Source organism: Trachinotus anak, unplaced genomic scaffold, assembly GCF_046630095.1.
Source record: "Trachinotus anak isolate AG129_WGS33_773 ecotype Australia unplaced genomic scaffold, CSIRO_AGI_Tana_v1 ptg000009l, whole genome shotgun sequence".
In the NCBI taxonomy this organism is placed as follows: domain Eukaryota; kingdom Metazoa; phylum Chordata; class Actinopteri; order Carangiformes; family Carangidae; genus Trachinotus; species Trachinotus anak.
The window spans coordinates 12,484,162-12,504,366 of record NW_027273860.1 but is presented as its reverse complement, the minus strand read 5'-3'; the positions used below and the strand labels follow the sequence as shown (position 1 = coordinate 12,504,366).

Here is a 20,205-nt window from a genome sequence, read left to right as displayed (position 1 = left end):
GAATGCAGAGGGACCAGTTGGTAAAAGAGGCTATAATATCGAAGGAGGACAACACTGATTTACAAAAATATTTCTTTGCGTGTCTTTTGTTTGAGGGAGACAAAAACATATCTGTCTGCGTAAGAGAAGGACAGAGTGTGACACAGAAGAACCCCCCAGATGTCTTGGAAAGGGCGTAGGAAAGACACTTGATATCCCAAACTAAAGCATTTCATATACGAGCATGTGATGCCCTGGTCACATCGGTGTGTCATGCTGTGTGTATTCTGCCAGCATCACACAACAGTCTTTTCCATTTAGCCTGTGCCTAATTTTAAAAGACACATCGACATCAATACTTTAAAACAGCTCCATGACTAAAATATGAGGATTTGAAGATTTACAGGACCAAATCTTTATGGCTCAATATCCTTGGCTCGCACTCAGAACATAAGCAGGTTCCATTTTTAACACACCCTACGCACAACTGTTGCCAAGGCCACACACAACATGACCTGCACAGTGTCAAGATCTATGTGTGCATGATGTAAGAGCGTGACAGTCTTGTGAGTGCATCTCAAGGGAAGTTTTGTTTGTTTTCAAAGTTAGGTCTACAACTTGTAAAGTTATAATGACCTGAGACAAGAATGCATGCAGTTTTACTCAGTAGCTGTAACTTGTGAGTACTGAACTGTTTACTATGTGGATCATGTGGTGCCCTGGCAGCTGGATCGGGACGAACTGTGACATTCGAGATGTTCTTACAGTGAGGGAGTGAGTGTGTGATGTAAGAGGAAAAGGCGTTACGTGTGTAAAATGTGCAACAGCTCAGTTTTACCACAAGGGGAAGACATCCTCAAGAACCTCATGTAGACAAGGTCAGTTTCCCCTTCTCTTACCATGATGTTATTATTTGACCCTGACCTGGTTTCCAACACAAGTCTAAATGTAAACTACTGCTTTTAAACTTAAGTATACAAAAACATCCAAAAACAAATGTATAATTTGTAATACAATGTTTCATTGCAAACATGTTCCTCTGAGTTCCCTCCTTTCAAACAATAACTATACATAAACGGTCATTATGTCCAGTTCCATATGAGACCACTTGCATTTAGAAAGAAATATACAAAAAAATCATTTTTGAAAACAATTTTTATGTTTTTCTAAACAGGGCTCAGTAAAAATCACTAACAAAACTGAAATGTAATACAGAAATCAGAGCGCATTGACAGTACTTCAAATTGGAGTCTATGTCTGATGGTTTAATCCCACTGTTCACCAAACTTACATGTGGGACTTTGTGCAAGTGTTGCAAACCTATATCAAATCTTCCACCTCAAGAAGGCACCAATCTTTGATAGCTCATCATATGACAAGTTTACTTGATTTGACAATAAAACTATCTACCATCTCTTCAATATTTCTGTTAACACAAAAATATCTTGCCCTTACACTTTTATTCCTTATAGAATTAAATCTATCTTTAAAAAAGGTACAATGACTGTACACTCTCAACCATATTCAGTATCAGATAGAATAAATAATGTGATTCCATTCAGTGGGTAGAAAAATAGAAATCAAGAGAGAGAATATTTAATTTACAAATTACACATAGTGAAATTTAGGCTTTTTTTGTGCACTGGAAAAGTAACAAAAGAAATCTATTCAGTATATTTTCAATCCAAGAAAAAAAAATCAAGCAAGAATAAAGTCCTTGTGTAAATGTAAATCCAGAATAGTTATATGGTATGCTGAAACTATCATGACCAAGCAATCTCCCAACCACTCTTGCTTATGATGTAAATGTATGCAAATATTGATAACGTACCCTTCATAGCAGTCACTCGGTAAAGAAAACAGAACTTTAACCTCAATCACTCCTTCTTAATTTAAAACAAATCAATTCAATATCATTCAGATTTACGCTCATGATTAAACTTTCACATGATTCTAAGGCTTTTCAATGAATCTACTTGAGTTGTTAAGTAAGCGATGAGTAAAGTAAAGACCATAAAGACTGAGTAAAGCAGATCTTTGTGATTTCAACACTGAAACTTGTAGTTCTTCTCCCAGTCACTAGATGGACACCTGGAGTAACACATACATCCATCAGATCGTGCAGCCTCTTATTACGAGGCAGCATCAGGGAATGCTGGGACCTTTAGTAAAAATGTATAAAGTGTATAATATTGATTATAAAAAGATAAGCAAAGAGAGAATAAGCACATAGATTGCACTTTAGTTATGTGACATGCAGTGTGGATCAAACCCTTACTGGCATGTGGCCTTAACTTATAATAACTTACAAGTCTTCAATGATTCATTTCAAACGTGTCTGTTTTGAAATGTTTTTGCCACTTTGGAGTGTTACATGCCTAGCTCCTCTCCTCTGTAGGCAGTATGTTTGTGTGTATGTCTGTGTGTGTTGTCTACATGAGTCCACAGCAAGGCTCCTTGTTGGTAGACTGTTCCTCCTCAGGAGCTCGGAGTTTCAGCAGCGGAGGATCTCCGCTGGCTGGGGTGAAGTACACCTGGCTCGGGGAGGCTACCTGCTCTGTACTGGGTGTCATTTGGAGCTCTGACTGGACCTGAGTAGTTGTAACCTCAACTGCTGAAACTGAGGGCTCCTCCTCTGCGGGAGGGGGCAGGGGTGGTGGAGGTGCAGGGTATTTATTGAGCTTGGCAGCTGCCCGCTGGCGTTTCAGGTCAGCCAGCGTATGGTGCGATTTCTCTCGAGTCATATTGTCTGCCCCCTCGCCCTCTGTAGACCCAGATGCTAACTCCGGTCCAGATGCAGGGCAGAGCTGGTAGGAGGCGCTGCGCTCCATGCGACCTCCACCACTCCACTGCTCTCCAGGCACGGAGGCAGCCAGGGATACAGATGTGCCTCCATTACCTAGGTTGGACACTATTTTCCTGTCTGCAGCCTCCAGTTCTCCTAAACGTGATGTTGCTGTACCACCAGCAACCTGAAACACAACGACATTCAACAATATGAAGTAATAAAAAAGTGACAAAAACAGTAATCATGTTACACATTTCCTTAAAAAGGTCCTCAAGACAGAGCTCACTCACCATGGTGGCATGCTGGTGCAGCTCATTGTCTGTTTGTCTGTCCTCATCGTCGTCCTGTGGATCAGGCTGTCGGCCACGCTCCTGCCACACCATGGCCTCTTTGTGGTGCTCTCGTCTGTACAGACTGGAGCGCTCGTTTACGCTGACACGACGAACCACTTTACTGTATACACAAAACACAGAGGGGAACTATAAAGCACTAAATTTCTCTAAATTTTTTTTTGTGTGAAGTTCCCTTGAGCTCTCTTGATCTTGGACTAATGCCCCCTCTCACCCTCTGCTGCCAGTACTGGAGGCTCGTCTTTGCAGTGTGCCCTTCTGCCGGTCTTGGCTCTTCATGATGGCATCATGTTTGTGCTTTAGGTCCATTAGTTTGGCTCTCACCTCCTCATCCATACACACATCTGAAAAGTCAGCAACACTGAGGTGAGACACTGAGCTTTTAAAGGAAAGAAGCTGATAAGAGACACTTAAGAAATAGGTTTGGATGATTGGTTCCTCTTTTAACAGAGACCATTATTACGCTTGAGACAGGGATTAAATATTACATCTATAAAGATGGAAGGTAATATCATCCACATTATTTTGCTGTGATAACAGGGGCACAAAGAGGCTTTATGGTCCTACCCAGAGGTGTCTCCTCCAGTACAGACTTGGTGCTTAGACTGGCTCCATGAGCTACCAGCAGCTCCACCATTTGAATCTGAGGAATAAATAAAAACAACACCATACTATTAATAGGTTAGTTAGAAAAAGTGGTCGGTTCATGTTTTGTTTTGTCTGCAGCACGCACTTGTCCCCAGCAGGAGGCGGCATGTAGCGGTGTCCAACCATCAGCGTCCTTCACCTCCACCTGGGCTTTGTTCTCTAACAACAGCTCCGCCACAGATATGTAGCCATTAGCAGCTGCTATATGGAGCTGGGAGAGAAAATGGCATGTCAGCCAAGGCATGCAATTTACATCTCTAAGCAAATGAAAAAGCAAAATAAAATCCAATGTCTCTACAATCTTCCATTTTGAAAATCTGATTGTTCTCCAGACGTTTGTATTCTTGCCTGAATGTTATGATATTAGTTGGCACAGAGTAATAGTCTCGTATTAAGTTATTGCATTAATATTCCATATTTTTCCTTATTTTGTACAACTGTGAATGCACACTGACACCACACAGAGTTAAAATCCCTCAGCTGCTACATCTTAATTACACAACACTGTGTAGGCAACTTAAGTTTTGTCCCTCTGTCTCACCAGTGTTGCTCCATTATCATCCTGAGCATTCAAGTCTGCTCTGCTCTGAAGCAGAGCCCGAATGTCAGCTAGCATGGCCATCTCTTTAGCACCTCTGCATTCATCTATCCGGTCCTGAGTTATCCCTTCACACACACACAAACAAACACACACACACAGGGAAAGAAACAAAGATACCAGTTAGCCAACAGATAACAGCTCCAGAGTTAAGACAGTTGTTTGAACTTTTGCACTGGTCATTGATGTGTGACACCTGATTTCAAATGTACCAAAAATGTTATATTTTCCCTTCATGCATCTTTTTTCTTCTGTGACCTCTTATTTGCTCTACGAGCTCAAAGAGTAAAAATGCTGTTAAAGAAACTAACAATTTGAAATGTCAGTGATAGTTTGACTTGACTGAAGCAGGAATTACACTTGCCCGGGCTGCATGTACGTAAGTGTGCACAAGGGTCGTTCAGACTTGATTGCCAGTTTCTTTTTACGTTTGTTTTCATCTCTGTTTGGAACCTGTGCCCTGACAGGAGCTAAAACAACCAATCAGCTTGCTTGATTCCATGCCATGCGTAGAGCCTTTGTCACCTACAGTTACCCATAACACCTTTCTCTGCGCAGGTCTGCAGAGACATTTACATGTATCTTAAGAGACGCTGAACTCACTGACCCTGTTCAGCCATAACCATCTCCAGCAGCTCGAGGGTGGCCTCATCCTCACAGAGGTCATAGGGCATGTTGCCATCTGCATTGACAGCCAGCAGGTCAGCCCCACTAGAATACATGCATACACAAATAGGCAAAAACAACTGGATTAGAGTACTAGACAGTGACACACCCTGATGTACGAAGCCACTCAAGAATATTCATACGCTTGCAAAGTGTTCTGACATTTAGGCTGCAGCCATATTTGCATTGTTTATGTAAACAAGACAGACTGGCCAAGAAGGCTCTCAGTCCGTTTATGCTTTGATCTAGAAAATAATATCCACAAATGGAAGGATTAAGCAACATTTATCATAACACAGTTGATACTAATATAATCTTATCTACATCATAATATTGTCACCAATGTAACTGTATGAAAATTTTGCTGTGAGAGGAAATGTGCATAAAGGACAGGCGCTGAAACAGAGTTACAAAGTTCAGGACATTCGTGGCAAAACTCACGCCTGAATCAGGAGCTGCACCAGACCAGTGTGTCCACAGGTGGCAGCAGCATGCAGTGGTGTCCATAACTCACTATCACAGGCATTCACAGAGGCACCAGCGTCCAGCAGGCATTGCACTATCTCTACAAAGTCATCAATGCAGCACTGAGAAGAGAGGGCAGATGAAGATATGTATGAAAATGTATATACTTATGAATGCAAAGAGAAGAACAGACAGAAAACTAAACAGACAGACAAACATGGAAAACATATACTGTAGGCAAACAAGCACAAAGAGAATGGAAATCTATGCATCATTATTATAACAACTAATACAGTGGCTCTTGTAAAAGAAGAAAATTTGCATGCATGGCCAGGCCCTCTGCTGTACAAACACCAAGTTTTCCAAGAGGAAGAGCAGAGTCAACTGCTTTTATAAAGAGTTCTCTGTGCCCACAAACACCGCTCTCAGAGGAGTCTGTAGTTGCAAGTGCACATGTTAACTTAGAAAGAGAAATAAACAACATAAGGAGCAAAACAAGAACAGAGAGAATTACAAAGTTTGCAGAATTTTTTTTGATTTGTGTGTTTCCAGGTCCTCAACACAGAAATCTTATGATGGTTTCTTCTAAATGTGAGTGTTCAGGGAAAGAATGTGAGCCTGAGCAAGTTGCCCTCACTCTTCCAACCTCCTCAAACTAAAATGGTGGGAATGAATCAGTGTGTTTATGTCGACTGACTTAAGATAAGTTAAAGTTCAGACAAAATAAAGGCAAACAGTACTTAGTGAGCACAAAGCTGACTGCACACAACATAAACACACATGCTGCACAAAAGGTGACCTGCCTTGTTAAGGGGAGTCACTGAGTGTAAAACTGTGCAAGCAGGATCATAATGGCTGTTTCAAAGCTGTGCTTATGTAAGGTGATTAACGTATGGGAGTGGGTACCTGTGTATATGTAGCTGGAAGGCATCTACATGGCCTAAATACTGGAAGTAGTGTATGTATAGTATGTGGCATGTGTTGAGGCTATAGTCCTCACTGCAGGCGGCCCCGGTTCGAATCCCGCTCCGAGTGGCCCTCTCCCCACTTCTGTAAGTCGCTTTGGATGAAAGCGTCTGCTAAATGACTAAATGACTAAATGACTACATGTGGAATGTGTTTAGAAGATGTGGCTAGGTGGTCATTTAGGATATGACGACCAAATTTGCTTCTGAACTTGAACCCCTTATGAGCTTATTACCAGATGTGATGATATGAGCTTCATGGGCTCAAATTAAGGTCAACAGGATTTTGAGTTTGTAAAGTGACGTTCACGTTTGTATTTGTAAATCAACCTGTAAAATAAATGTGCATGTGAACTGTTGTTTGAAGTAAAGTTTGTGCATGTGTAGAAAGGAAAAAAATAGACTGTGACTAAAAACATTGAACAAATGATGTCAGCTGTGAGGTTGCATAAAAAAACTGAAAGGTAGATTTTCACTGTTCATTCAGATTCAGGTGTAACAATAGGGTCAAAATCTGTGCTCGTAACTTGAGCGTCACACATAATGTGGGACCTTTGAACGCAGAGTTTTACAGGCAGTTTTATGCTTTGTATCTGTACACAAATGTTCACAAGGTCACCTCTTCTTCCAGTGTTTGTTCAACCTCACTATTGATATAATTCCTACAGCATTTCTTTTTTTTTGTAATTACAGATCATTTTTAACAGATACAACTAATCTACACATGTACAGACTTAAATTGAAACCTTGAAGGTTGATTTACAAATACAAACTTTGGAATTATTTGTGAACATTACTTTACAAGCTCAAAATCATTTTGACCCTCATTTATGTCCATGGAGAGAAATATGGACTCTGAGTTGTGAAAATGCAGGTGATACATTTTCAAGTTTATGTTTTCCTGGTGTGCAGTGAGTAAGGGGATAGATGAACATTATGTTATAATTAGTTGGGTCAAAAGTTGGTGAACGATCATGTCCTCCTCTCTGCACTGGCGACTCCCACAACCATGTGATTGTGTACCTGATGTAGGGCTGTGAGTCCATCCTCGTTGATCAGGTCTGGGCTGACACCACTGTTGAGCAGCTCCCTCACTAGAAGAAGCACAACCATACACACATAGGAACACACGGACATCATTATGACTGGCCACCTGGGCAGAGTCCTTCCCACATAAACGTTACAACACTTGCCACTTATCTGTCTGCTATAAATATATTTAACAAATGACACCAAGTTAGCGTATGTGTGTGTGCGTGTGTGTCTGTGTGTGTAGAATAACAATGAACTTAAAAGATTTGCCACTATAATTAGAACTGATCTTGTGGCTGAATAAAGCCATTGAAAACAAAATGCCTGGCCTACTACAATCAAAGTGTGACGTATCCAGTATAAATTATGCATGAATAACTTCCTTTTAAATGTTGGGTTCTACAGAGCACCATGCCACTGCCTGGTAAGTGCTCATGTCTCAGAAAAGGCCAACGGCAAATCAGTACAACACAAAGAAAACAAACGCAGGCGTTATGGTATCCTGTGACTTTTAGAAAGGCCCTGCTTTCACAACATGGTCATTTCAGCAGGTGAGAGGGTGCTGGATTAGACCGACATAGAACAGTCTGATATAACCTGTCACCCTGTCTTGAGTTCCTTCAAATAATTATGCTCAACTGATTTAGTTCTGAGTAAATAGTATTATTCAGTATAGAAAAAGTAAGGCTCTCTAACATGACTTCTCAGTGTGTGTTTCTACCTACCCTCCTCCAGGTCATTGCGGGCTGCTGCATCAAGCAGGGTGATGGTATTCGGGAACGTCACTTTGGTGGTGCGTGCCTTCTTCTTATCTGCTTTGGCCCTTGACCCTCGTGCTGTATCCTTCTCCATCTGCATCCAAGCCTTCAGCTGCTGAGCACGACGCTTCTGGGCGTGCTTCAGGCGTTCAGTGGCACTCAGACGCCCGATTGTGGCCATCTCAGCCAGCAGCTCGCTGTGATCTGCTGCCATGCCAACACAACACTACGAACCGTCACAGTGTCTTTGCTCCTCAATTTTTGTTTGTTTATCGTAATCCACAAGGACAGTAAATCAAAGTTTTAGGCTTCCATATGCCTCCTATGTGGCCCTTAAAGAGGCCCTCCTGTCAGGCCAAACAGGCCTGTGGGAGAGCACGAAAAGATGCTGTGAAAATGTCCTCTCATGAAAACAAACACGTCAAGCAAGCAACTAATGTCTGGTGAATGATGACTCAAAACAACTTCTTTTGTATCATCAGGTTAGTAAGCAACACATAAAATTGTTGCAATGTCTCTTTCCCATCTTTTAGATCACAACTTTGATCTTGCCAAGGGAAAAAAGGAGAGAGAAAGGTGTCAAAAACAAAACCAAACCCATCCAAGCTGTAGTTTGTAACCAGTTGTCAGTTCTCACATCCATGTCGACTGTGGGTAACTTGGCCAATGATCCACTGGGGGTAGGAGAGACAGAAACGGAAAAGGTGGTGCTCAACAGGCAGAGTTAAACATCTCTCCAGGTTAAATGCTCCATTTTAGTTTCTAATTTGAAGTGGTGGCCTTTATGTCCAAAACTTGGATCCAAAAGTGCAGCAAGTTTATGACAATCCATGGTGAAAATATGGTTTCAATAGGTGATAAATCCACAAGGTGGGAAGAACTTGGGAGTTTAAGCAATAACAATAAAAATGGTCATGGTAGGATTCACACAAGGTTCACTTCAAGTGAGTCCCAGCATTCATATATCTCCTGCTGGTGAGTGGAGACTACTCCAAAGCCAACTTGTTGTTGATACACTTTTTGGCAGGTCCTCAAAATCTGAAAGTTAGCTGTGATGGCATCAGTGGTGTGTTCCTCAATGACATTGTTTCTGTCTGCAGCTGTGGGCAGACAGAGAGAAGAAGAAGAAAAGGCAGGAAGAGAAAATGTGAGCGCTGTGTTACAGTATAATGTAGGCACGCTGCTCACACCGCTCTCCTAATCCTGTTATCTTTAACCCCTGAGCTCCTTCCCCCTACTCCCTCCTCTCCCACTCCTCTCCCGAAGGAAACTCGAGCTGGTGGGACGCTTTTCATTAATGATTGACACTCCCTGCAGCCCGACACACACTTCGATACCAGTGGCATACACACAAGGCAACACTGATGTAATGATGTTGTGGAAAAGCAGTTAAATAGCTAGTTTGTGAAATGTTTCAGTGCAAGTACTAACCCCGGTCAGCAAGATCGCCTTACCTTTACCTTTACCTTTTGTTAACTTCCCTGCTGAGTTACATGCCTCACACACACTTGGCTCCTTCCAGGCGATTCATTTATTATTTAGGCCTGGGCCTGTGAGTGCTGAGAGGAAGGTCAACTAGAGGCACTCAGTGGGATAGAGAGAGTGACTGACAAGACAGTAGTCCTAGACCACAGAGCCACTGCAGGCAGCAGCCAGACAACTACCTGAAAAGATGGGTGGTGGTACGACCAGGGCTCGCCATAAGTCAGCTAATTAGACAGCAAAGAGATGTAGAGTGAATCATAATGACCAGTAGCAGTTACAGTGTTTCTCTTTCTTTTTTTTTTTTCCATCTCAATAAGATGACAGTAACAGGTTTGTTTGGGGACTTTATATTTAACAGGTTCTTCCAAGAATCTTTCTTTAAAAATGATTCAATTTGTCAATTTTTATGCTTTATTTTCAGATTTATATGAATGAATAAAAAGTAATCACACAGACCTGACTGTATTTATTGAAGAATTTGGGTATTTGTAGGTTTTTAGACATATCTAGATCAACCAGCTTCCAAACTGGTCACGGTTGATGTATTAATAATTGAGCTTGTGGTAATACCAACATGGCAGCAAGTCAATAAAACTGGTAGGAACCATTTTTCAATAAAGCACCCTTTGAGGAGAGTTTGAAAGTTGTAACTAATGGCTTTACTATAGTCAGTATATCATTGACTAATGTTAGATCTGTTACATACAATTAATAATAGCTACTTTTGGGTCCCTCTGGCTAGTGTTTAATACTTTATGTTTGATAATGATATTAATGTATAGATCAGTTATGAAATTTTCTTATATAACTGACATACATTTCTTATAAACCATCACGAGAGTTATAAATGTTTGTTCTAAATATGCAGCATTTTTTTCTATAGTGTGTGGCAGCCAGGAACCCAGTAACCTGGCTTCTAACTCATATGTAAAGCATTAGTATTCTTTAACCATAAATAAAGCCTTTTGTTACGACTTATAAATCCTTGATAAATGGTGACTTATTAAAAAGTAATACTAAAATATACTACACGCTACTGTTACTTGAAGAACAACATAAATTGGCAGCATAACTACCATTATCTGTAAGTATTACAAAGTAAATCCAGAAAAGAAGGCTATATTTCTGAACATTAAGCAGCATACAGACCCTCCAGTCACAGACTGCATTAGGCCTCTTGACCAACACTAAAATCTTAGTCACTTTGGAAGAAGACAGTTTTGTCATTTTGTTCCTTTACTATGCCCCTTTACTATTTTTAGGATACCAAACCTCTCACCCTTTGTCACAAGCGACAATGTAAGGATTTCCTTAGACTGAGGTAATAACCCAACACTGCCCTATAGACTGGCTACTACACAGATCAGTCATTCAAACAATACAAACAGGAACATGGACTTGGAGTGCCCAGGATCGAAACATGGGTGATGAATGTCGGGTTGTTTTATGGAATACCAGCGATCCACGAGGCGGCTTTCTTTAACCCGTCTTCCTCCTACAGGAAGAAGCTACGGTATCCAAAGTCCATGTTCATGTTGAAAAGTCAAGGAAACAAACTTCTTGTATACAAAGCCCTGAAGGACCAATTAAGGCTCAGCCATATAGACTTAGTAACCTGTATTTGGTCAAGTTAACAAATGAAAAATGGAAACTGTTTTGTGGTATTTTAAGTGGCTTTAAAGGGTCAAACGATTGAAGAAACAGGGAAAATCCCTTCACAAACTGCTGTATTAGTGGGATAATTCAAGGCACAATCTGAAAGATCAGTGGAATAAAAATCCCGATGTTAAACTTTAGTTCTGTGTGGCTAATTTTTCAGAAGAATTAATTCCTGTGAGGCTGTGTTTGAGTCATATTTTGTTTTTGTTCACATCAGTCAAATGATGCAGTGATAAAAAAGGGGCTTACACACAGACCCAGACATAAACAACCCAAAGACTTATTGGGCCATCTGCATGTTACAATGCAGCTGCTTAGTTATCTGTTTCTCTGTGTTTTTTTGATTTGTGCACACCAGAGTTTCAATAAATATTTAAATTTTTCACAAACAAGATGCTTTTGAGGTTCATTATATTGTTTGACTGGAGTCCATTAACATTTTATAATAATGCTCTCTCAGCTTCAATTTGATGACAGAGCACATCTCAGAGAAAACCATTTCAACATAAAGGGCTCTAGTTTGATCGTCTTACACAGACGGATTTGTAATGTTACTCTGACAGAACAGTGTGACAGTAAAGCCTGCCTTCATTGGAAACTGCTAATCTCCTGTTAGAGGTGAGTGAAATGATTTGTATTAAGATAACATCACTAAAAAGTCACATCCATGTATAAAGCAGCTTGGAAACCAGAGTGAGGGCTATTGACTGAGCAGACAAAAAAAGTTCATCCCTTTGTCTCCATCTCCATTTTCTTTTAGCAGCAATCTGATCATATGATTATGACAATAAAACCGGTTTACTGTGTTGCCACCCTCACCCAGAAAATACTGCCTCATCTGCCTGTATGAGCTGTGCTGGTCTGATACTACACCGTACTGTGACTTGTATATTTATATGCAAGTGCAGGTTCACAGTGTTTCACTGACACACGGAAATCAACGTACTTTTATTAAGATCTGGGAGGATTGTAGTGATTACATGTTACTCCCACTGTTTTTTGTTGGATACTTTTTTAGTTTTCCTACAGGAAGAATAAGTGAGGCTTTAGTTGGTGAGAAGTCATTTCATTTACAAGTACATATAGCCCACACTGAAAGCAACATGGACTAAGTGTTTCTTAATGGACCACTATAGACCTGACACTGCGTCACTAGCTGAGCTTGATGACACCTGTTGATATGCTGGTACATTAGATGAATGATCAGCTTTGCAGAATGTGGGTCTATGCAATCACTTGATGGGTCATTGGTTAGCTAAGTGGCAATTGTAACAAGGCTTACTCATCTCATAAAGTTAGGTTTTTGGAAAAAAAGCTTTTATGAGCTATGCAATTGTGTGACACAGATAGCTCTTAGCTCAACATTGGTATGTGGATAAAAGGCATATGCTGTTTGGTCTGAAGTGGGAAAAGGAATGCCAGATTGAAGGTAATTTGTATTTAGGTAAATAATAAACATTATGCAACATGTATTAACATTCCCTCAATCATATTATATGTGATCCAATGTATAATCATGTTGGACAAATAAATTCAACATGCAAAAACAAAGACAAACACATTTACTATGGCACGGTATTGTCAATAAAGATAATAAAAAAAAAAAAACTCACATTAAATTAACAGCTGCACATGTCATAGAAATGTGCACATTCATCAGTGGGTGGTACTGGTGTGGCAGCATAATGTCAGTTACTGCTGAGCCAGGAGTATCACACCAGTGTTAAGAGGTGTGTGCCATTAGGACATGGTATGTGTTGGCGGAGAACAAGTGGGGTCCAACTAGGTGGTCAGCACATGCCACTGAAACAGAAGTGGTATATCATCATCTACTGTGCGATCAGAGCGCTCCTTAAATATTGACCAGCGATAACACATACACACATGCAAATCCAAACTCACAGAGACTCTCATTCTCCCACTCATAATACATTTACATGCACAAACACACACGCGCTGAGGGCAGCAGTCAGTGGCAGAACAAGCCAGACAACTCAAATCGCAACCAAAGCCAATCATTCAGCGGTACGGGGAGAACAGAGCTGAGGCTCAGACACTGATGTTTACTTTTGAGCCTGGCTAGTCCAGGTACAAAAACATAAGACGCACGTCCTATCAAGAACACAGGCCTGTCAGGTCCACACAGTCCTCCATGTTTTGCAGTACTGTCTCTCCTGCCTGATCTTTTTTGTCTTCCATGGTTCATCCCATAAAAAAAGCCACAGGAAGAACACCAGCTCCGCTTTGACAGACTAAAGTAGAGAGTAATCTTCTTCCTGGACATGTCTGAAACAGGACTCTACTTCTATCTCTGTATGAGGCACACACTTCATTGCTTCCACACTGACTCAGATGTGACAGGCTGCAACCAAACTGAATCCATGTTTCCTAAATGTATCCAAGTTCCAAACAATAAAGCAGTGGACTGAAGTTGAAGTTAACTGTCACAGCAAAGGTGTTTCTAACTCATGTATGTTCCTATTATTATTGAATAACCATTAGAGAAATAAGTGCTTGTTCTATAATAATTAGAAATGAAACAAATAGAATGAATATATTAAAACAGGAATAAGAGGCAGTATGCAGAAGCTGGGGGTGATGCTGACTTGAGCGGACTACAGCTAACTGAAGGCAGTATGTAAGCGAGCTAAGCAAAAGATGTCTTGCACGCGTGCATGTCAGTCACCACTCCTACTGTCCCTCTGCTCTCTACTCTGTCCGTGTAAACCAACACTCAGCAAAAAAATCAAGAGCGGCATGTGTTCTTTTTTTACATTTTACTCTCTCTTAACTATAGCCTTTCAGTTCAGTATGCGCTGTAGAGCCTGAGCATGGAGACGAGTCTGAAAGTAGCCTCTGGGACAGTGTAGTTTAGGGCCATGATTTGGACATAACCAAACACAGTAAAAGGCAGGTTGTGGTGAAAAAGAAAAGAAAAAAAAACTTCAGGCTCCTAATGGCGTGAGATTGCTGTTTGTCTGACAGTCTGGCCGCTCAGTCAGTCTCAGTCTACCTCACTCACCATCAGTGAACTGGGAGCGAGAGTGAAAGATCAGCAGTTACTGTTAAATAATGTATTGCCTATCTGGGCATATGTAGCTTTCTGATGGTTAAAAGTAAACACAATGTCATGTTAATATATGTCAAGCACAATGACAATTAAAATGGTATTTTTTAACATCACATTTTAGAGTCAGTTGCTCATAAACAAAAACAATTTTGCCCCAAATATTCATCCAAAAAACAGAAGGCTATTACAGAGGCTGAAAGTGCCGTTTCTATACCCACAAGAGCAACAACACATTCGAGATTATTATTAACAAACTAACTGACCCACCACATACAGCAGTCCAAACGTCTGACACCACTTTGACACAAAGGGGAAGTGGTCTCAGACTTTTGGAACTCACTGTATATTTATATGCCCATCCAAGAAGAAAATTGATACTTATGGTAAAACAAATTAAATCAATTCAACAATGAAAGGAAGAAACATTTCTCTGTGATGCTGTGATCTTACCTCAGTGATGTATCTGTGTCTAGTAAAATAGCTCTCATCAATAGACTGACTGAATAGACCATATGAGAAATTCTGGTCTGCTATCAGTGGACGCAGTGACCTAAACTAGCATTTCATTAGTCTTAGCTAATCTTTCCTCTTATAAATTAAGCCCCTGCACAAATGGGGAATGGGGAATTTGTGTAAGAGCCTTGTGATTCTCTGAGTCAGGCAGAGACCAGACAGACAGGAAAAGATGAGGTGAGGTCACCGATACTGTACAAACTCTGGCCATGCAGCAGGCTCATAACAAGAAATAAGACTAAATATTGTGTGTTTAGAAAGGTGTCCCTGCATCAATGTGACATTTGTGGACCTCTGACTTTTTCCACCTACTGACCTAACAGGAAGGGCTGTGCACAGCTGCTCACGAACATTAACTTTCATTCAACAGCTGGAATGAATAGACTACTATGAATATACACATACACACACACAGAGGCTCATACATTCATCAAGTGGGTGGTACCTAAGTGTACAAGGTTGTGAACGTACAAGAGCACAACAGAGCACACAGCCAAAGCTCCTACTCGGCCTTGAACCTGGCTACATCGGGAAAAGGCGGAAGCTGTCATGTGCTACAATAATGGTTTGCCATCACAGAACGACATTGCTCAGCTGTTGTGTACAACCACCAGCCCAGTGAGCTGTTTGATGTGACCGGCAGGACCTTTCCATCCACTGAAGCAAACAATGCTGAGTCAATGCAGCTTGATGATTCGGGAATGATCCCGCCTGCAATCTGAAACAATGCCAGATGACCTAAACTGCCTGCCAAATACTGAGAAAGGCTGTTTTTTTTTCTGTCACACGGCAACTTAAAAATCACTTATGAGGGAAGCAGAGCTGAAAGGGATGAATTTATCAGTTGTTAGTAGGACTAAAGACATAATGTTGGACTTTGGGAAAATGCAATGGGCGTGTTTTACTATTTTCTGACATTTTGTAGACCAAACTTTTAATTGATGAATCATGAAAATAATCTGAACATTAGTTGCAACCCTTGAAGGAAGGACAGAACAAGAATGACAACAGAAGAGAGAGGGAGGGCGATCTACTTGAGAAGAGGTGGACACATTTAAGTCCTGTCATGTGTAAAGGTTTGAGCTGCTCCATATAATCACTAAGAAATCTCAGTAATGCAACAGAGTAGCAGGAGTTGGCAGAGAGTAAGAGGCCATTAGAAAAACACAGAAAGAGTGTATGTGGAATGGAGGCAGGAATCTTTGAAGCTATATATCAGACAAAAAGACAAAGAGTTGCAGCTTTTTCTGGAGGACAGGATGTGGACTGAGAGGGCAAGACATGTGGAGGAAAGAATGCCATAGAGATAGAAGAGAATATGAGGAGGAGGAAGGATGGGGAGGAGACAGACGGACTGGCCTAGTTTAACTCCTCTAACTGCTCCTGAGCAGGATGTAGGGTCACGTCATGCAGTCGCCGAGGTGGAGAGAGAAACAGGGATAAAGAAACTTTAAATGGTGCCCACATGGCGAGATGATGTATATGACATCCACCCGCAGAATTTCTCACATTTGAACATACAGACATGATGCCCCATGAAAAAAAGACAGAAAAAACAAGGAGGAGTGTATGCACAAGAGAAGGAATGTAAACGAGAGCCAAATGCTAGCAAATACTGTTTGACCTTGAAATAACTGCTTAAGTCACCTGACCTGTTGGATTTATCTTATCATAAAGAAAAGGAATTGTTGGGACAATTAAGAAATCTTTTTATACTGATTACCTCATGTTACACACTGCGTTCAGGTGTCTAATATCAAATAAAGTGCTTGTTCAGTTGAGATAATCAGCTCTTGCTACAAATGAGATACACGCAATGAATCTAAATTCAGTCAACGTGCCTCACAGGGGTCACAGTCCAATAACAGAAGTACCTTGATGATCTCACCTTTTTTATGATTTCCTCCTAAATCCTGAGTTTGCTATCATGACAGTGTATGTGCGTGTGTGTCACATTGAGTATAAACGAGCTTACAAGCTAATCTTGATTTATATTGTGAAACCTGACTGACTTTGACTATACATACTGTGGAAATGCTTCAAAAGGTACTTTGACCACAGGTGTTAATAGTTGTTAGCGAGACCGGCAAGGCTGGCTTGACAAGAATATGACTGTGAGTTTGTTTAAGTTAATAAGTCAGTGATGTAGTGTTTAAGTGAGATAGTTGGTTAACTACAGTATATCCTTCAGTAAAGTTTGGTTAGATGGAAAACAAACACCAAGACAAACAAAACTCAACGGTAATTCTTCCCTTGAAATAACATCTTCCATTGAAGATTGTGGCCACACCTGATAATTATTTTTGGAATCAATTAATCTTGCAGTCTATTAATCTTACATTTTGCTTGATCAGTGACTGAAACAATTTTTCAAAATAACTGATGAATAGTTTTCTGTTAAACAACTAATTGATTTGAATTGGTTTGATAGGTTGAATAATCGCGTCAGCTCTACAGAGGATAGTGGGGTTGGGCACAAGAACATCACAGCTGTACAATCTAATGAAATCCACTACAATAAGCCTGCAAAAAAACTGCTTATGTGATGCTAAACTTGTTTAAATTTCATTGAGCGCAAAGAGGTGTTGATTAAACTCTACAGAAAGTATAGAGGTTGGGAGTAGAGAGTTAGGGGAGAAGATTGGTGACAGAGGGCGAGTAGCTTCCGGACGTATGGAGAGAGGAGTCAGAGAGAGCAGAAGGAAAGAGAAGAGAGATCAGAGCAAAGTTGGGTCTCCCCCCAGTTCGTCTGAAAAGCTTGAGGAATCGTCTCCATAAAGATTTCTTTTTTCCTGAACCTCCTCCATCTGATGTTCTGGATTCATTAATCTCCCCGTTTGTCCATCCCTACATATTTCACTCTCTCTTTCCTTGTCCTCCAGAGCCTGCTTCACAATCCTGAGAGAGTCTACGAGACAGAACTTCTTTTTTTTTTTTTTTTTTAAGCCATTGGAGCCTTTCCTTCTCCAGGCCTTCCTGTGCCTGGATCAGTTAGGAGTGGAGCTTGCCTGCATTTGTTCTGCCAAGAGACGGGACCTTTCCTCCTCCCACTGGCAGTGCTAACTTTTCCAGGTTGTGTTCAGCCTGGGCCAGTGCAATTTTTTGCCTCCATTTTTTCCCTGTTTCAGCTTTGAGAGCTTCCTCCAGATCTCTTATTTTTTGGGCAGCATCCTTTTTCATCCTTCTCGATGGATGGGGACTCCCACTCCCTTATTACAGGAACACAGTATAAGTTTTATGATATGTGTTTTATTGTTCTTTACTCCACTTGTATCTGTTCTGAATAAAACTTCTGCTGTATGCTCAGTTTAGTGGTGACAGAGTTGTTCAGAGCCACAGAAAGTATTGATGTTCAATGCTTCCTAGAATATAATCTATGATGCCGCAGATGCCATAGATTCTATTTTATTGTAATTTAATTCAAATTAATTCATTTACAAGTGCACCGAAAGAAAGAAAGAAAGAAAGAAATAATTTTTTCTATGTATTTGCAGGATATTTACTGTCTGTGAATATTACAGTGTTGTGGCTGAGCATAAACAATATAACTAAAGAGCTATAACACTGGATCGCACTGGATCTATTTGACATTGAACTATGAGCTGCAGCCTGTAATATAAAAGAAATCAGCCTGTGTATCAATGATTACACTGACACCCCTCACCTGTCCACCTATCATGGAGCTGTGATATCTTCAGACTGGCAAAAAAGTCTTTTAACTACTGACCAGTTTGATACAATCACTGAAAATGGCTATAAAAACCATTTTAACGACGGAAGCGCTGCCGTCTGTCCCACAGAGCGACGGATTAACCGAGAGCAGCGGATTAGCAAAGATACCTAGCGGTCTGCCGACGGGCTCAACAGGTGGCGGGTCTGACAGGTAACGTAAGCAGCTCATTTAAGCTACCTGGCTTCATTCATCGTGGCCGGTGGCAGATAAAAGTCAACAGCAACAAGTTTATCCCAACTGGGTGAGTCCCGGTTGTTAAAAGTGGTAAGAGCACCTGTTGAGCAAAGATAAAGTGGGCTACCGTTGGTGTTGTGTCATTGCTAACCTGTTACCTTAGCCTCAGGTTAGCTTGCGCCTCAGCTACACGACAGTCCCGAGTCGCAGCGGTGTTGAAGTGAATTAGATTTTTATGTCGCCTCAACAAGGAGAGATTAGCGAGTAGAGCGAAAAGTATCATCGTAAAGTGATCCAAAACAATGTGGCGACATCTTACCTGTCGAGCTTGACTGTCAGCGGTAGCTCCCGTCCAGGTCTGCGGTGCCCTGTTCCTGCTCCGGGCAGCCCTCAGGGGGAATGCTTCACCATAACAACCGGACCTGCTCCTCTCCTCCCACTGCGCAGACTCCACCAGAGGGCGACAAAGGCTGCAGACTGAGGTGCAGGTCTGCGGCCTGGATTAATGTTAAAAAAAAAAAAACTGTCCACTGAGTCCACTACACGGATATGTTAGAAGTTAAGTTAAAAAGGTAAAGAACAATATCAAACTGTTGGAGTGATATGTGTTAATAATGCTTGCCTATACATGTTTGAACAGTCACTCATTTGATCTAATAATAAGTGGGAGTTAAGTCCCATATTGTTTGAGCCTAAACATTAAAGCATAAACCCCCTTTGTCTTAGAAACTGGACCATGGAATTAACAACATACCTCAATTGGTTGCCAGATCTGGGAGGTATGGGTGAGTAATGAGGACATCAAAGATCAGACATAGGGACTTTAAAGTAATCAAAAGGAAACTGAATTTTAAAATAAGTCTCTTAACGTGCCGATTGATGTTGAGGTATGGATCAAAAACAAAAGATTTGTGGCTGATGTTCAAAAAGGGTTAGGGGTCATCTCTGAAGAAGTTGAAGCTGGCATCTCTGCTTTATCAAGCACCATAGCAATTTGCTGCAATAAAACTATTATTATATAAGGAATATTAGACACTGCTGCAAAGTTCAAACACTAATTTCTAGTACAATAATCAGACATTACATGGGACAGGCCACTTTCATCTTACATGTATTAAATATCATCCTGTTCATGCAAACTTATCCAAACACTGATAAAATAAGTAAAAGAGGCTCTAAAGATGCAAAGAGAGTAAATTGAAAACAGTGAAAAAATGTGAATAACAGTGAACATTTCTGTCAAAAGACCAGCTTCGACACAGTCCTTGACATTTATGAAATAGGAATAAACTGTCAGGGTGTGTTTAACCTCATGGTTTTTC

General features: G+C 40.8%; 1 protein-coding gene across 1 annotated transcript; it reads right to left on the bottom strand.

Moving 5' to 3' along the window:
• Positions 1–1,116: 1,116 nt before the first annotated feature.
• Positions 1,117–19,286, bottom strand: ppp1r16a (protein phosphatase 1, regulatory subunit 16A). The gene is made up of 11 exons (XM_071485401.1): positions 19,203–19,286; positions 8,217–9,343; positions 7,483–7,553; positions 5,471–5,616; positions 4,971–5,074; positions 4,307–4,431; positions 3,851–3,976; positions 3,685–3,760; positions 3,332–3,461; positions 3,058–3,220; positions 1,117–2,951 (listed from the first exon to the last, which is right to left on the bottom strand). The coding sequence occupies exons 2-11, from the start codon at positions 8,461–8,463 to the stop codon at positions 2,412–2,414; spliced, it is 1,728 nt and encodes a 575-aa protein (XP_071341502.1). The 5' UTR covers positions 8,464–9,343; positions 19,203–19,286; the 3' UTR covers positions 1,117–2,411.
• Positions 19,287–20,205: the final 919 nt, after the last annotated feature.